Source organism: Diospyros lotus, chromosome 1 (genome assembly GCF_014633365.1).
Source record: "Diospyros lotus cultivar Yz01 chromosome 1, ASM1463336v1, whole genome shotgun sequence".
Taxonomy (NCBI): domain Eukaryota; kingdom Viridiplantae; phylum Streptophyta; class Magnoliopsida; order Ericales; family Ebenaceae; genus Diospyros; species Diospyros lotus.
Genome location: NC_068338.1, coordinates 14,498,805 through 14,511,793, shown reverse-complemented (window position 1 = coordinate 14,511,793; position 12,989 = coordinate 14,498,805). Strand labels below are relative to the sequence as shown.

Here is a 12,989-nt window from a genome sequence, read left to right as displayed (position 1 = left end):
ATAAGGTGTCGTGTCAATAAATATTCATTTGTTGGCAACAAAATAACTAAGCATTAATATATCACCAATAGACGCATCCAAATCATTTTCTATAAATAGAAAATCATCATCACTTAAATCTTTATTAGTCGAATTTTGAACCCAACTTGATTCAATAGACATCACAAATATATTCTTAATGAACATCATTATTTACATCAATCATCATTTAATATACTACTAAAACAACATTATTTATGAAAACTCCAACACATCCATTAAAATAAAACAAGCAAACACCTGTTTAGAAGTATAACATCAAAGTATTAAAAGAACACAGTAACCTAAGCTAGTATAAAACACACAACAAATCAAAATATCAAGCAAATCAAAGAAGTTTCAAGATAGGCCCTCTCCTAATTTCTGACATCAACACAAATGACATCCTAAAATGCGAATCCTTAAAAGCCTTTATTGCTTTCATATAATCTTCATTAGACACTCCTTCCATACTATTTAAGATGTCTAGGCAAACTTTAATTGAATACGGATCTGGACTAATGGCTTCACAATTGCTGAATTGAATAGACGATTTTCCTTGCATGCGTGCAAGCTTTTCTTTCAGGTAAAGCATCTTAAGTTTAGTTTCTTCATTTTTCATACTAACTGTAGATAACCACAGAGCCATACACGCATCGAGTTTTTCACCTTTACTAGTCTTGGATTCCTTGCGTCGTCGTTTGTCATGACGAGTACTTGTAACTTCATCATATTCATCATCATTTTGTTGCACACGTACATGCAGTCCCTTGTTCAGAAAATCATCTTCTATTTGCCTTTCTTCCTCAGATGTTGGAAGAAGCTGAGTGAAAGCATTGCCTAAACCTCCAATGGCTGTAATCTCGCCAAAAAACTCTCCAAGAACTGCATAATGCTTACATCCTTCCTTCTTGAATATTTTGTACTCGGCCTTATTTATCTACATTCATGAAAATAAGCCACATTAATATACTATATATAGCAAAAGAATATAATGTCACAAATAAATAATGGTAAAAATATTGTAAAAAAATGTTACCAAACTTCCTTTGCAGCATCAACTTTGTTGGTATTTGGATCACATGTAACACCTGTATAACCTACCAATTCAGCGAACAAGCGATGCACTTTACGCAAATGGTTCCACTTACCCTTCAATCTATCTACCCCACAATCCATTTTTGTGAAACCAATCATGTCTTGATTGATTTTATCCCAATCGTCTTTCGTGAATGTAGAGCATTGCAATTTTTCTACTTTCACATTGTCATAAAGTATCCCAATAAAAGCATGTTTATTCTCATTGGGCCATGACATTAGTTCCTTAATCTTACCTCTGTGATCACTCATGTTCTCTATTCAAGACACAATAAATATCAACCACTTAACCAAGTACAAATCCAAAAATTCTTTATTCATCATACCCATGTTCTTCTTTTTTTTTTCTTTTTGTTAATTTACATATAGCTGTTGACCAATAACAGCTATACGTAAATTTTTATGTGCAAATTTTTGCAAACTCATCCTTCGATACTCATTCCAAATTTATGGACTCATTTAAATTTTTGTCCAACCACTCTAGAAAATCAACTCATCCAAAAGCAAGCAAAATGCAGGACAGAAGTAACATGGTGACCAAAATATAATTGAGGTTTCTAGCAGAAAGGGGCCAAATAGGTGCATCAACTGCATGAATTTTACTATGATATTAACTGCATAAATTATAAATCACCAATCATTTTCAGAAATCCAATGAAAGTAACAGTAGATGTGCATGTTCTCATAATTTGAAATGGATTATTAGACACATCAAAATCCATTCCAAAAATATAGGCTTCAGAAATCCATAAGGTTGAGGTCTTTAGCAAAAGTGGATGTCTTTTGTCAAATATAGAATACATCTGGATCCCCAGCAAAATTTGTATCAAGAACAGTCCACAGTAATTATAAAAAGATAAAGAAACAAATTTTAATAATTACTCAAGCACGTATACAACTTTCAAAATCAATTGCTAATCCTATATGAAAATAGCATAACGAAATGCCATCAACAATTTGGAACAACTACATACAACTGTTGACCAATAACAGCTATATGTAAATTTTTACAAATTCATCCTTTGATACTGATTCCAAATTTATAGACTCATGTAAATTTTGGGTTAACAATAAGCCAACTGAGAGCTGCATTGGTCCTCCATTTCTGGCTGTTAATTTGGTTGGTTAAAATCAGAGAGAGAGAGAGAGAGAGGTAGATACCTAATTAAGAATACTACTGGTTCCTTCTCGCTATACGATATGAAGTAGGCTGCTTTTCTCTTTTTCTCTCTTTAGCTTTCATGGGGACATATATGGGGCAACCGGCATGGAATACAAAATTCAAAAGGCCAAAGCAATGAAAAAGGCCAAAATGCTTCCTTGTAATTTTTTTTTTTTTTTTTTTATCATTTCTAGTCTTGGTACTCAAGGGCAACAATTTTAGGGGCCAATTAAATTAATATAGCATCGGTGTAGAATTAACCAAATTAAATGGTATATCAAATTGTAGTTTCTTCTTGTTAAATTGTACATTTTTTCTCATGTTCACATTCATTATCTCTTGACTTTTCTCACCGAATCTTTCATGATTCACACAAAATATAGATCTAAAACAACCAAATCTCACTATTGATCAAACAGTACTTAATTTTTTTGTGAGTTCATTCTTTATTATTGCGTGAATTTGTAGTCCGAATCCATAGGGTTCATCTTCTCTCAAGAAAAACAAAGCAAAACCCAAAATAGCCAGGCCACGATTAGAACTGAAAAATGCGCTGCCAGTCACCACTGGCCACCGTGGCCGGTGGTTTTCAACGATCAAAGGCAACCACCCACACCCTTATCCCCATCGACCAACATACCCAAAAACCAGCAAGATTTAACGGCCGAATATCTAAAGATCTAATCTCAAACCTCTGGTCAGATACAAATCGCACATACATACATATATATCATGGATTAGTGCTGAAAATATTTGTTGATCAGACTAAAAGACTTACCTCCTTGTAGATCAAGGCCACTTTCACGGTGAAAATACGGTCAGAGGCGACAAATCTAACCTTAAAGAGAGGAAGAGAAGGGAACAGTGGCAGCAGATCTGGCAGACGACGGTGATGGCCTTGAAGAGAGGAAGAGAAGGAAGCGGTGGCTGCAGATCTGGCTTGAAGAGAGGAAGAAAAGGAAGTGGTGGCCGGTGGTGATGGCTTGAAGAGAGGAAGAGAAGACATGAAAGTGAAAATGAATGTGTTTTCGTATTTTAGAGTTTGGAGTTTGTTTTGACTGAAAACAGCCAAAACAACATTTGTTGTTTTAGATTTTCTTTATAATTTTTTTATTGTTTTTGAAACTACGCTTTTGAAAACATCAAAGTAAATGCATTTTCATTGTTTTAGAAAACAGAAAACTAAAAATGGGTTGAAAATAAGAAAGAGAACGCAGCCTTAGCGATCTAAAATAATTTAAGAGATATAACCATTTCAGTACTTTTTGTTGGAATCAAATGAAAAGCTGTTAAAATGAAATCATGTAAGAAAAACCAACTGTTGCATGTAAATGAAATGATTGCTTCAAATCCACTGATATCAACAACAATACTAATAATAATAATAATAATAATAATAATAATAATATGATGGTGATGATATGGATACTGTCACAGCAACACAGTGAGATTATTAGAAAAGAGTTAACAGTAAGAGAAACCACCATGAATATATAACAAAATATACTAACAGCATTTAGCCATAGAAGTGATTCCAAAATATACTAACAGATAAATAAATAAATAAAGTAGAAGATAAGAGGATGATCCGGGATATAACAGACTTACCAGTTTCTTTGATGACATTTTCATCAATGTTGCAAAAGAAGTGATTCCAACTAATCCATCTGTAATTAAGATGGATAGATAAAGTTAAGAAGGTACAAAATCAAATATATGGTTGAACATCAACTATTCCATCTGTAATTAAGCTATAGCTGTCTTCTTTGTATTATATGATTCGTTTTGTAAACCTACCCCACACTTTGTTGCATTTCATAGTGTAACTATAATAGGATAACAAATAATATATGTTGTTTGATGTTAATCTGTCTCAAACCATGGATGTACTTGAGCAATGGAGATGGATGTACAACAGATTGGCACCCCATCGAGGAGGGCTAACAAATGAGTTCCCTTCATTTTCACTCCAACTCCCAAATAAGAAGAGAGCTCACTTTCTCTTCTTCATCATTAAACATCCAAAAAATTAATAAAAAAATAACTCCTCACTTTCTTTTCTTCCATTACCTTAAGCTATAGATGTCTGTAAAAAGGACCTAAACCACACCTGATCTAGATGGAATTTTCACAAAACAGTGCTAAGACATGAGATAAAGCAATGATTCAAAGTTGAAGGCCTCAAAGATGAAGAGCAAACAATTGCATGCTCCGAAAAAAGGAAAATTATCTGTAGAAATGTCAATCTATTCAAACCAATTAACCTGCTTCATCAAGCTAATAACAATTGCATGCTCCTAAAAAGGACTAGAATGATTTGACAACAAATCCTAACAGAACTAATTAAATAACTGACCTTAAAATTCAATATATAATGCCCAGACCAAAGTAACTTTATTCTTGACTGATATGTATGGTTGTGGTATTCATAAAAATAAAAATAAAACGATGGAGTAGCATGGTCTATGATAATTTATCTCTGCTCACGTAATTGCGAGAATCAAATTAATATGATGAGGTTTTTCGAATATTCCCATCCCAAATGATGCCTCCAATTCCAAAAAATGAGTGTTTTAATTAACTTTATATTTTGATAAATATTTGAATAAATGTTATGCCTATATTTTAAATAAAATTAATTAAAATCCTTTAAAAATCTATTTGCATCCATAAATCATAATTGAAAACATGAAAAACAACAGAAGCATTCGCTGTGCTCGCTTGTATAAGAAGAGTATATACTATTTGGGAATTGCAAAGTCAACATGTAGTAAAATGGGAGGGGGGAAGGCTGAGAGGAGGGAGAAGGCCCACCAGCAAGCACCAAGCAGCAACTGTATAAACTTGCTTTCCAGCCTGCCTTCGCGCAGACACACTACAGTTGGGAAAAGAGAGAGATATATATATTATGTATATAAATTAAAATAAAAAAAGAAGGCAGCTCGCCGATGCCTATCCATCACAACCTCCAAAGATGGCCTTAATTAGTACCATCACTAGAACCAACGCAGACTACAAAAACACAGATCCAGTGGGTTGCAGGAAGAAAAAAACTAGGTGAAGACGACCAATGGAAGAAGCAATCAGTAGTACCAGGAATCTGGAGGCAGCGAGGAGGCCGTGGTGGAGCTGGAGGCGGCGAGGTGGCGGAGGCGACGACCAGTGGGCGATGGATCTGGAGGAGGCGGCGGCGACGTAGAGGCGGCGAGGAGGCCGCGATGGAGCTGGAGGCGGCGGAGGCGATGGGCCGGGGACAGCTTCGGCGGGTTGAGAGAGGGAGACGAAGACAGTGGGAATTTGGGATTTGGGGAGAGAGATGAAATGGGGATTTAGGGATTTGGGCGAGGGAAAGAGGAGGGGGCATCTCCCGCCATTACCATTAGTTTTTTTTTTTTTTTTTGAAATATTTAATTATTAAATAATTTATAAAAGTAATATTAATAATTATATCATTAATAAAAATAAAATAATTTATAATTATGATAACTGATAAAATAATTTAAATTATTTCATCAAATTAATATTGATTTAAAAATATAATAATTATATTATAATCTAATAATTATAATAAATTATTTTAATATATTGTAGTCTTTTGAATGTGTTCATAATTTTTTAATATATTATATTATTAATAAATAATTAATCCTTAATTATATTAGTTTAATAATTATATTTGTGAATTTAAAAATATATATAATTATATTAGGGATTACTTATATAAATATTAGTTAAACCATTAATAATTATTTTCTATTATTTTATTGTTAGAATTAAAAATTTTAGTTAATAACAATGAAAAAATAGTATATTAGCGACGACTTATTTAGTCTATCATTAAAATTTATCTTATAACGAAAGAATTTATGTTTAATTTTTAATAATACTACATCAACCACCAAAATTATTTTTTTGTCATTAAAATTTTTTTTAGTGCAAGTCATAATTCAAAAATGTAAAAAATTATAAAAAAAAATATATGATTGATGAAAGACTCACTTCAATTGAAGAGTGAAAAATAGTAATAATAAGGGAGAATGATGCAAATTGAGTGATCTTAAACTATATATAACTATTTTACATAGCATAATATCTATTCCACTAATTTTAATATATATAACTATAATTATCAATCATAGCAAATTAAGTTTAATTTCTTAGTCACGAATTTAAATAATTACAATAATATAATTTAAATTTTATATTTACAATATAAATTAAATATTAATATATAAAGTAGATGATATGTGTTTATAGCTTAATATTTTTAAATTGTTATACAATATTAATAATCCCATAAAATATTTATAATATTTAATGATATTAGTTAAATCTATACAACACCAATTAAGTTTTAATGCTCAAAAAAATAATTTAACATTTAGAATAATCAGATAAATATATATAAGTAGAGTAGATTTATAAGTACATGAAATGTTAATTTTAATATATAATTAACTACTATTTGTTTTATTGATTTAAACAAATCATGTATAATTCGATTCATATTTTTATTCAATCTCAAAAAAAATTTCCAAGTCTTTTATATTAAAATAAACTTATATCATATTTTTAAATTTCATGTCGCTCCCTAATATGAATTTAAGTTAGAGTATGTTTGATTGCACATATTTATCATAAAAAATGTGTAATTATTACATGTATTTTCTATGAAAACAATTAAACACTTTTAACTTTTTATAAAAAATATGTATATGGTACAAGCATTTAAAGGTTCTTTCCATAGAATTCATTTTGCAAAGAGATGGGGTGATTTTTGTTTTCTAAGCAATCATTACCTAGAATTAAATTCTAGATAATGCAATCAAAGACACCCTTACTTATTATTTATGATAACTTTCAAAAGCAAATTCTCTTAAAAAAACTTTTAAGAGAAAATTGATAAATTAAATTGAAAAAAAATTAATTATTAAGCAAATCGTCTAATATTTTGTACAAATTTCAATTTTATTAAATATTGATTCATATATGAAAATTAATCATATATTTCTTAGTACATAAAAATTAATTATATCTATTAATGTGATAATAATAGTGCCTTAAATGCTAAATTTACACTTCATGAAATGTAAGTGAGTGACACTCTTGATGTATTCTTGATATTAAAAAAAGGACATATCTTTATTCATATCTTTCCGTTTCGCTTTTATGAATGAGTTTTTTGATTTCATAGTAGAGTTCAAATTCTTAAGGAGTTAAGACCATGTGACGATGATCTTTGATTCATGATTTCTTAAAAGTTTTCTCAGTTCTTAGATTTATCAGAAGGAGAATATGATTTATCGATTAGTGGACCAACACACGGACTACTACCATTGTTAACATGAGATGCTAATGGGAATGGGGTGGCGAACCACATGCCACATTACATAGGATGCATATAATAAACATATAGGTGAGTGTTGGTAAAACATCCACTAAATGTGACGCCTACGATAGATCATATGGCTTGGAGGATTAATGATATGTTGTTAGCTTTCAATTGTGTATCTAGTCCTTAGATCAAAGGCGACAAAGTTGTCTTGTGTACTATTGTCAGGGATTTGGCATTGAGTAGAACCATCGGGTGTGAAAGGTGGGGATGCTTTCTCTGTGATCTCTGTGTAGTGGTGTATGGAGACAGATGTTCGTTGATTAGATCCATTGACCTTCATTGGATAGAGGTATATATCTTGCGTGGTCTGTGCAGGTGGTGATTGGAAATCCCCTAGCCAGGGTGAGCATCAGATTGGAAAGACTTCCAATGTCGAATTGGATCCGACATGCTACCTCGATCACACGTTACTAGATTAGACCCAACTACTGAGTCTTGTGAGTTTAATCAGTCCATGGCTCTCACTCGGTTGGGATGTTAGTTAGAGAAAGGATTATAGTTCATGGTAATCAATGAGCCTTAATAGGTTCATATGAAGTTGGACTTCATTAGTATTAGGATCGTCTTGAGTCCTGACTAGAGAATACTTAGAATCTTTCAGGATGCTCTGAAGATTTGGAGAGATCCTCTTAGTACATCGAAGGATTCGGCTAACATTAAGGAGTTGACATGTCCTAATTGAGATATGGCTGTGAACCTAAAAAGTCACACATACAGAGTAATGTATTGGATTAGTGATTTGTTACTATTAGTGTGTTCCTCGTCACTAATGGTTAGTGATGTTGGTTGCATCTGTATGGATCTATGGATATGGGAGACTGCTGATGGTTAGTAGGGCTTGCTATTAAGAGTTAATAATGGGGGCCAAAGTGTGATATACCAAAGTTGGAGCTAGGTAGCTAAAATCGGTCGATAGGTTCATGGAGCGATCGATTGCCTCAGGCAATCAACCGATGCTCACATGTGATCGACTAATTCAATTCTGTCAACTGGTGCACAAGAAAGGTTGATCTTTTAAAACGATGGACTGGGTGCCTCATATGGTCGATCGATTCTACCATAAATGCTTCTCCGCTTAGTCCCAAATGCTAATGCTATGGACATGCATAGGAGAAATAGAAGACATGTGGGAGAAATAGATGGGAGAGGTGATGTGTAGTGGCCCATTCCCGAATATTCTCGCTAGTATAGGATATCCGAAAGGAGGTCATTACAAAGATAATATAGAACAATAAAATTCAACATCATAATATTATCCTTAGATAAATTCAGCGAAATCCAATATAAAGTTTTACAACATCATCTTGGCACCATGGCCTATAAAAAATGAATACAAGGGCACTAATGAAAATAACACAATAAAAATCTCCTCTTGACTTGCCCTCATCAAAACACTACCATGGATCGTCTAGTCTGGGATGTCTTTGTACACCTCTAAACCTAGGCTATAGCCCCATTGGACTCGCCCTCAACCACAACTTTATCTTTACTTGGAATGATATGAGAATACAACAACATGAGCCATAAGGTTCAACAAGTATAAATATAAAACAATGAGAGATAGAATCAAAGGCATCGATAACCAAGATAGAGTAAATAATGACTCTGAACATGTGCAAGTATGACCCAACTCATAAGTTTCCATTCACAACCATTTCCATGCCACGATCATCATATATACCATGTATTTATTTCCATGCTCATGCACATGCATTAATAGTAAGGAATTTTCCACATGTACCACACGGCTCCCAATGCCATCACATCTATGATGTTTTATACTTGTGATTAGTTTTGATGATGAAAAATATCATTTAGTTTTGATCCCCAAGTCATGAGTCAAGTTTATGGTTTTTAACAAAAATCAATTTCAAGTACCTATATGAAAATGAAAACTGAATGATCTATAATTTTTTCTAAGTCTAGAAGATTAATACATTATAAGGAGACATATATGAAAATGTTTTCATTTTGAAAAACTATCTCCCGGTATTTTGATATCTAATATTCATTAGTGTTAAAATGATTTTTAACGAATTTTTCAAGAAATAGAAAGTGTATATTTTGGAGATGGTAAAATCGCAAAATCTTAAATTTATATTAAAACTCAAATTCTACTTTCTTATTTTTATGGATTTTGATTTTCTAGATATTTTTATTGAATCCAAATGGGGGGGGTACTTTCTTATTTACATTTATATATTAAAGAAAACGGAAGGTAAAATATAAATAAAATAAAATGAGAACATTTACTTGTCGACATTTCTTATTTATATTTGTTTAAAATATAAACAAATGTAAATAAGTTGTGATGTATACATGCTATGAATTGTATCCTTAAGCAATTCTAATATATATTCTAATGTGTCGACCGTTTGTTCCTACTTGTCAACCGGTTATATGGACCTGTTGATCGGTTCTAATCATGCTGTCGACTAGTTGCTCGACATGCTCTTAGTTATTTGCTATCAACTGCCTCTGCATCACAACCTGTCAACCAGTATTATGTAGAGCTGGCAATTTTGGACACGACCCGATTACACGACACGACACGACACGGAGTTAAGCGGGTTAGGGTTGGGCTTAATCGGGTTCGGGTCATAAACGGGTCAACCCGTTTATGACACGATTATTTTCGTGTCTTAGGCGGGTCAACCCGTCTAACCCGTTTAGACACGAAATGACACGTTTAATTAAACGTGTTAACGGGTTGACCCGAACACGTTAACACGATTATATACGAAATGACACGTTTAATTAAAATGGTTAGTGGGTTGATCTGAACACGTTAACACGATTATACACGAAATAACACGTTTAAAACTAAATAACACGTTTAACAGGTGACACAACATGACCTGTTTAAATTAAACAGGTTAACAGGTGACACGACACGATACGACACGTTTAGTTAAACGGGTTAAACGGGTCGTGTCGTGTTACACGTTTAATAAACGTGTCATGTTCGGGTTTAAGGAATTTGACACGATTATTAAACGGGTCGTGTTCGGGTTAACCTGACACGTGTTATACGTGTGTCTCGACACGACACGATTACGACCCGCCAACACGAATTGCCACCCCTAGTATTATGAACCTGTCGACCAATTAGATGAAGCTGTCGACCGATTCATCGCAGACAACATGTAACGGCTAGTTTTTCCACTCTCCCAAAGTGGCTTTTCCACTACCAATGGCAAGATTCGTGAATGGGATCTCAAGGCACTATAAATACAAGTCAAATGGGTGATTCAAACCAATTAAGAGACTACATTACAAGCTCCCAAGTGCTAAACCCATTATTGTGCTTCATTGGTATATTTAGTTTCTCTCCAAGGCTTTGTATTCATTTTGTTAAATTCATTATCAAGTATTGTCTTTATTTTTGAGAGAATTTGTAACTGAGAATTTCTTATCTTATATCTCTTTGTATTTTTCCTAACTTGTTTTGCTATAGGGCCTACATTGCTTGTAGGAGGATTTTGATTCCTAGCTTGTTGTGCTAGAGGACTTGCTTATTGAAGCAAGGGGTTGAAATACCTAGCTTAGTGCTAGAGGGCCTATTCAGAGAGATAGGAGGTTTTAGTGGATTGATTGAAAAATCCTTAGTGAGGAGCTAAGGTAGTGGATTAGGCTTGGTTTAATCCGAACCACTATATATCGTTGTGTCTCCTATTTTTTTGTGCTTTTTGTTTCATTTATTGTTCCAAGCATTTCATTAATCCTCACTTACAATAAAATCTCATTTTTCATCAAAAGGATTTTCAAGTTCAATCAAATTTTTAAAACAACCCAATTCACCCCCCCTCTTGGGTATTAGTGACATTGCTATACAAACCTAACAATCTATACATGTATAATACATCATGAAAATAAATCAACCAAAAATTGAAATTTAAGCCTCACCTACCAGGCTTATGGCCACCTTAACCTGCGTCAGGCACTCACAGGATATCATTTTCTCACCTGTGGACATAGGCACTGCGCAAAATAATAGGTGCGCAAATATCTATCATGCCACACTTAGGCATTTCAATACAAATTCATAACATCATGCAACATCGCAAGTCTTGCCCATTTTATACACATGGACACATTACTCTATTTCACAGTTTTTTTTTTTTTTTTTAGATTAGGCAATAACTAAACAAATGTTGTAATTAATATATGAATTACAACTTGTTCTATCTCATTATGAATCACATACATATTATTTTTCCACAATTCTGGATAAAAAATTCAATTCTGGACGCCGAAAGTTGACTCTTGGAACAACAAAAGTTGACTCTTGAAACAGTGAAAGTTTACTCTTGAAGTGATGAAAGTCGACTTTTAAAGAGGCGAAAGTTGACTCTTGAAGACTCGAAATTCAACTATTGAAAATTGGAAATTCAACTTTTGCAAAGACAAAAGTCAACTTTTGCAAAGACGAAAGTCAACTTTTGAAAACGTCAAAGTCGACTCTTAAGGATCCAGTAATAGAAACACGGACAGAATGCAGTGCAAATCAACAACCAATTGCATTGCTCTAATCTAACCAATAAATATGCCATTCCCTGAAAGATTTTGGAATAATCAAACCCCAAATGAACATCTCAACAAGACCCATTAATTTTCAAGAATTTTACAAAATATTTACAACAAAAAAGAAATACCCATTTTTATCAATAAGATGAAATTATAATCATGGAAGAAAGCAAGGTGCTCAAAAATAGAGAGAAATAATCAAAAGAACTTGCATAAAAATGGAGAAGAAAACTTGTATAACAAAAGGAGATGCAAGGAGAACTTGCCTTTCTTTTGATGGTGAGAAACCAAGGAGAATAAGCTTTCTCCCAAACTTGAAAATTCACCATTGAAGCTCCAAGCCAAAAGATGAAGAAGATGAAAATGGAGAAGAAGAAGAAGAAGAAGACTTGTCGGGAAAGGGGAAGGAGAGAGAAGAAGAGTGAACAAAGGAGAGGAAAATGAGGAAGAAATGGGCCATATGTTTCTTTCATTGTCAAATGACCTTTTTGCATTTCACTTGCACACACAAATCACAACTATTTCATGCCCTTTTTGGACATTTTCTATTTCTCTTTTCTTTTCCACTTTCTTTAGGAAAATTTTATTTGTAACCAAATTTTTTGCTCTCCGCAACCAACGTAAGTAAAATTTTAGTTTTTTCTATTTGTAACCAGAGTGATTACTTTTTGTAACCATCTATATTCCAAACATACCCTCTAAACACCCATCCCTCAAAAGACACCCCCCACGCGCAATAAACCCTCTTCACACCACTCCTCACATCAAACCCTCTTCAGACCACTACCA

The 12,989-nt window shown here is 33.1% G+C and overlaps 1 protein-coding gene across 1 annotated transcript; it reads right to left on the bottom strand.

Annotated features, from left to right (window-relative positions):
• Positions 1-215: 215 nt before the first annotated feature.
• On the bottom strand, positions 216-5,636 carry LOC127805024 (uncharacterized). The gene is made up of 4 exons (XM_052342190.1): positions 5,372-5,636; positions 5,093-5,153; positions 3,887-3,945; positions 216-958 (listed from the first exon to the last, which is right to left on the bottom strand). Exons 3-4 carry the CDS (start codon positions 3,908-3,910, stop codon positions 368-370), a joined length of 615 nt encoding a protein of 204 aa, XP_052198150.1. The 5' UTR covers positions 3,911-3,945; positions 5,093-5,153; positions 5,372-5,636; the 3' UTR covers positions 216-367.
• Between the last annotated feature and the right edge of the window lie 7,353 nt (positions 5,637-12,989).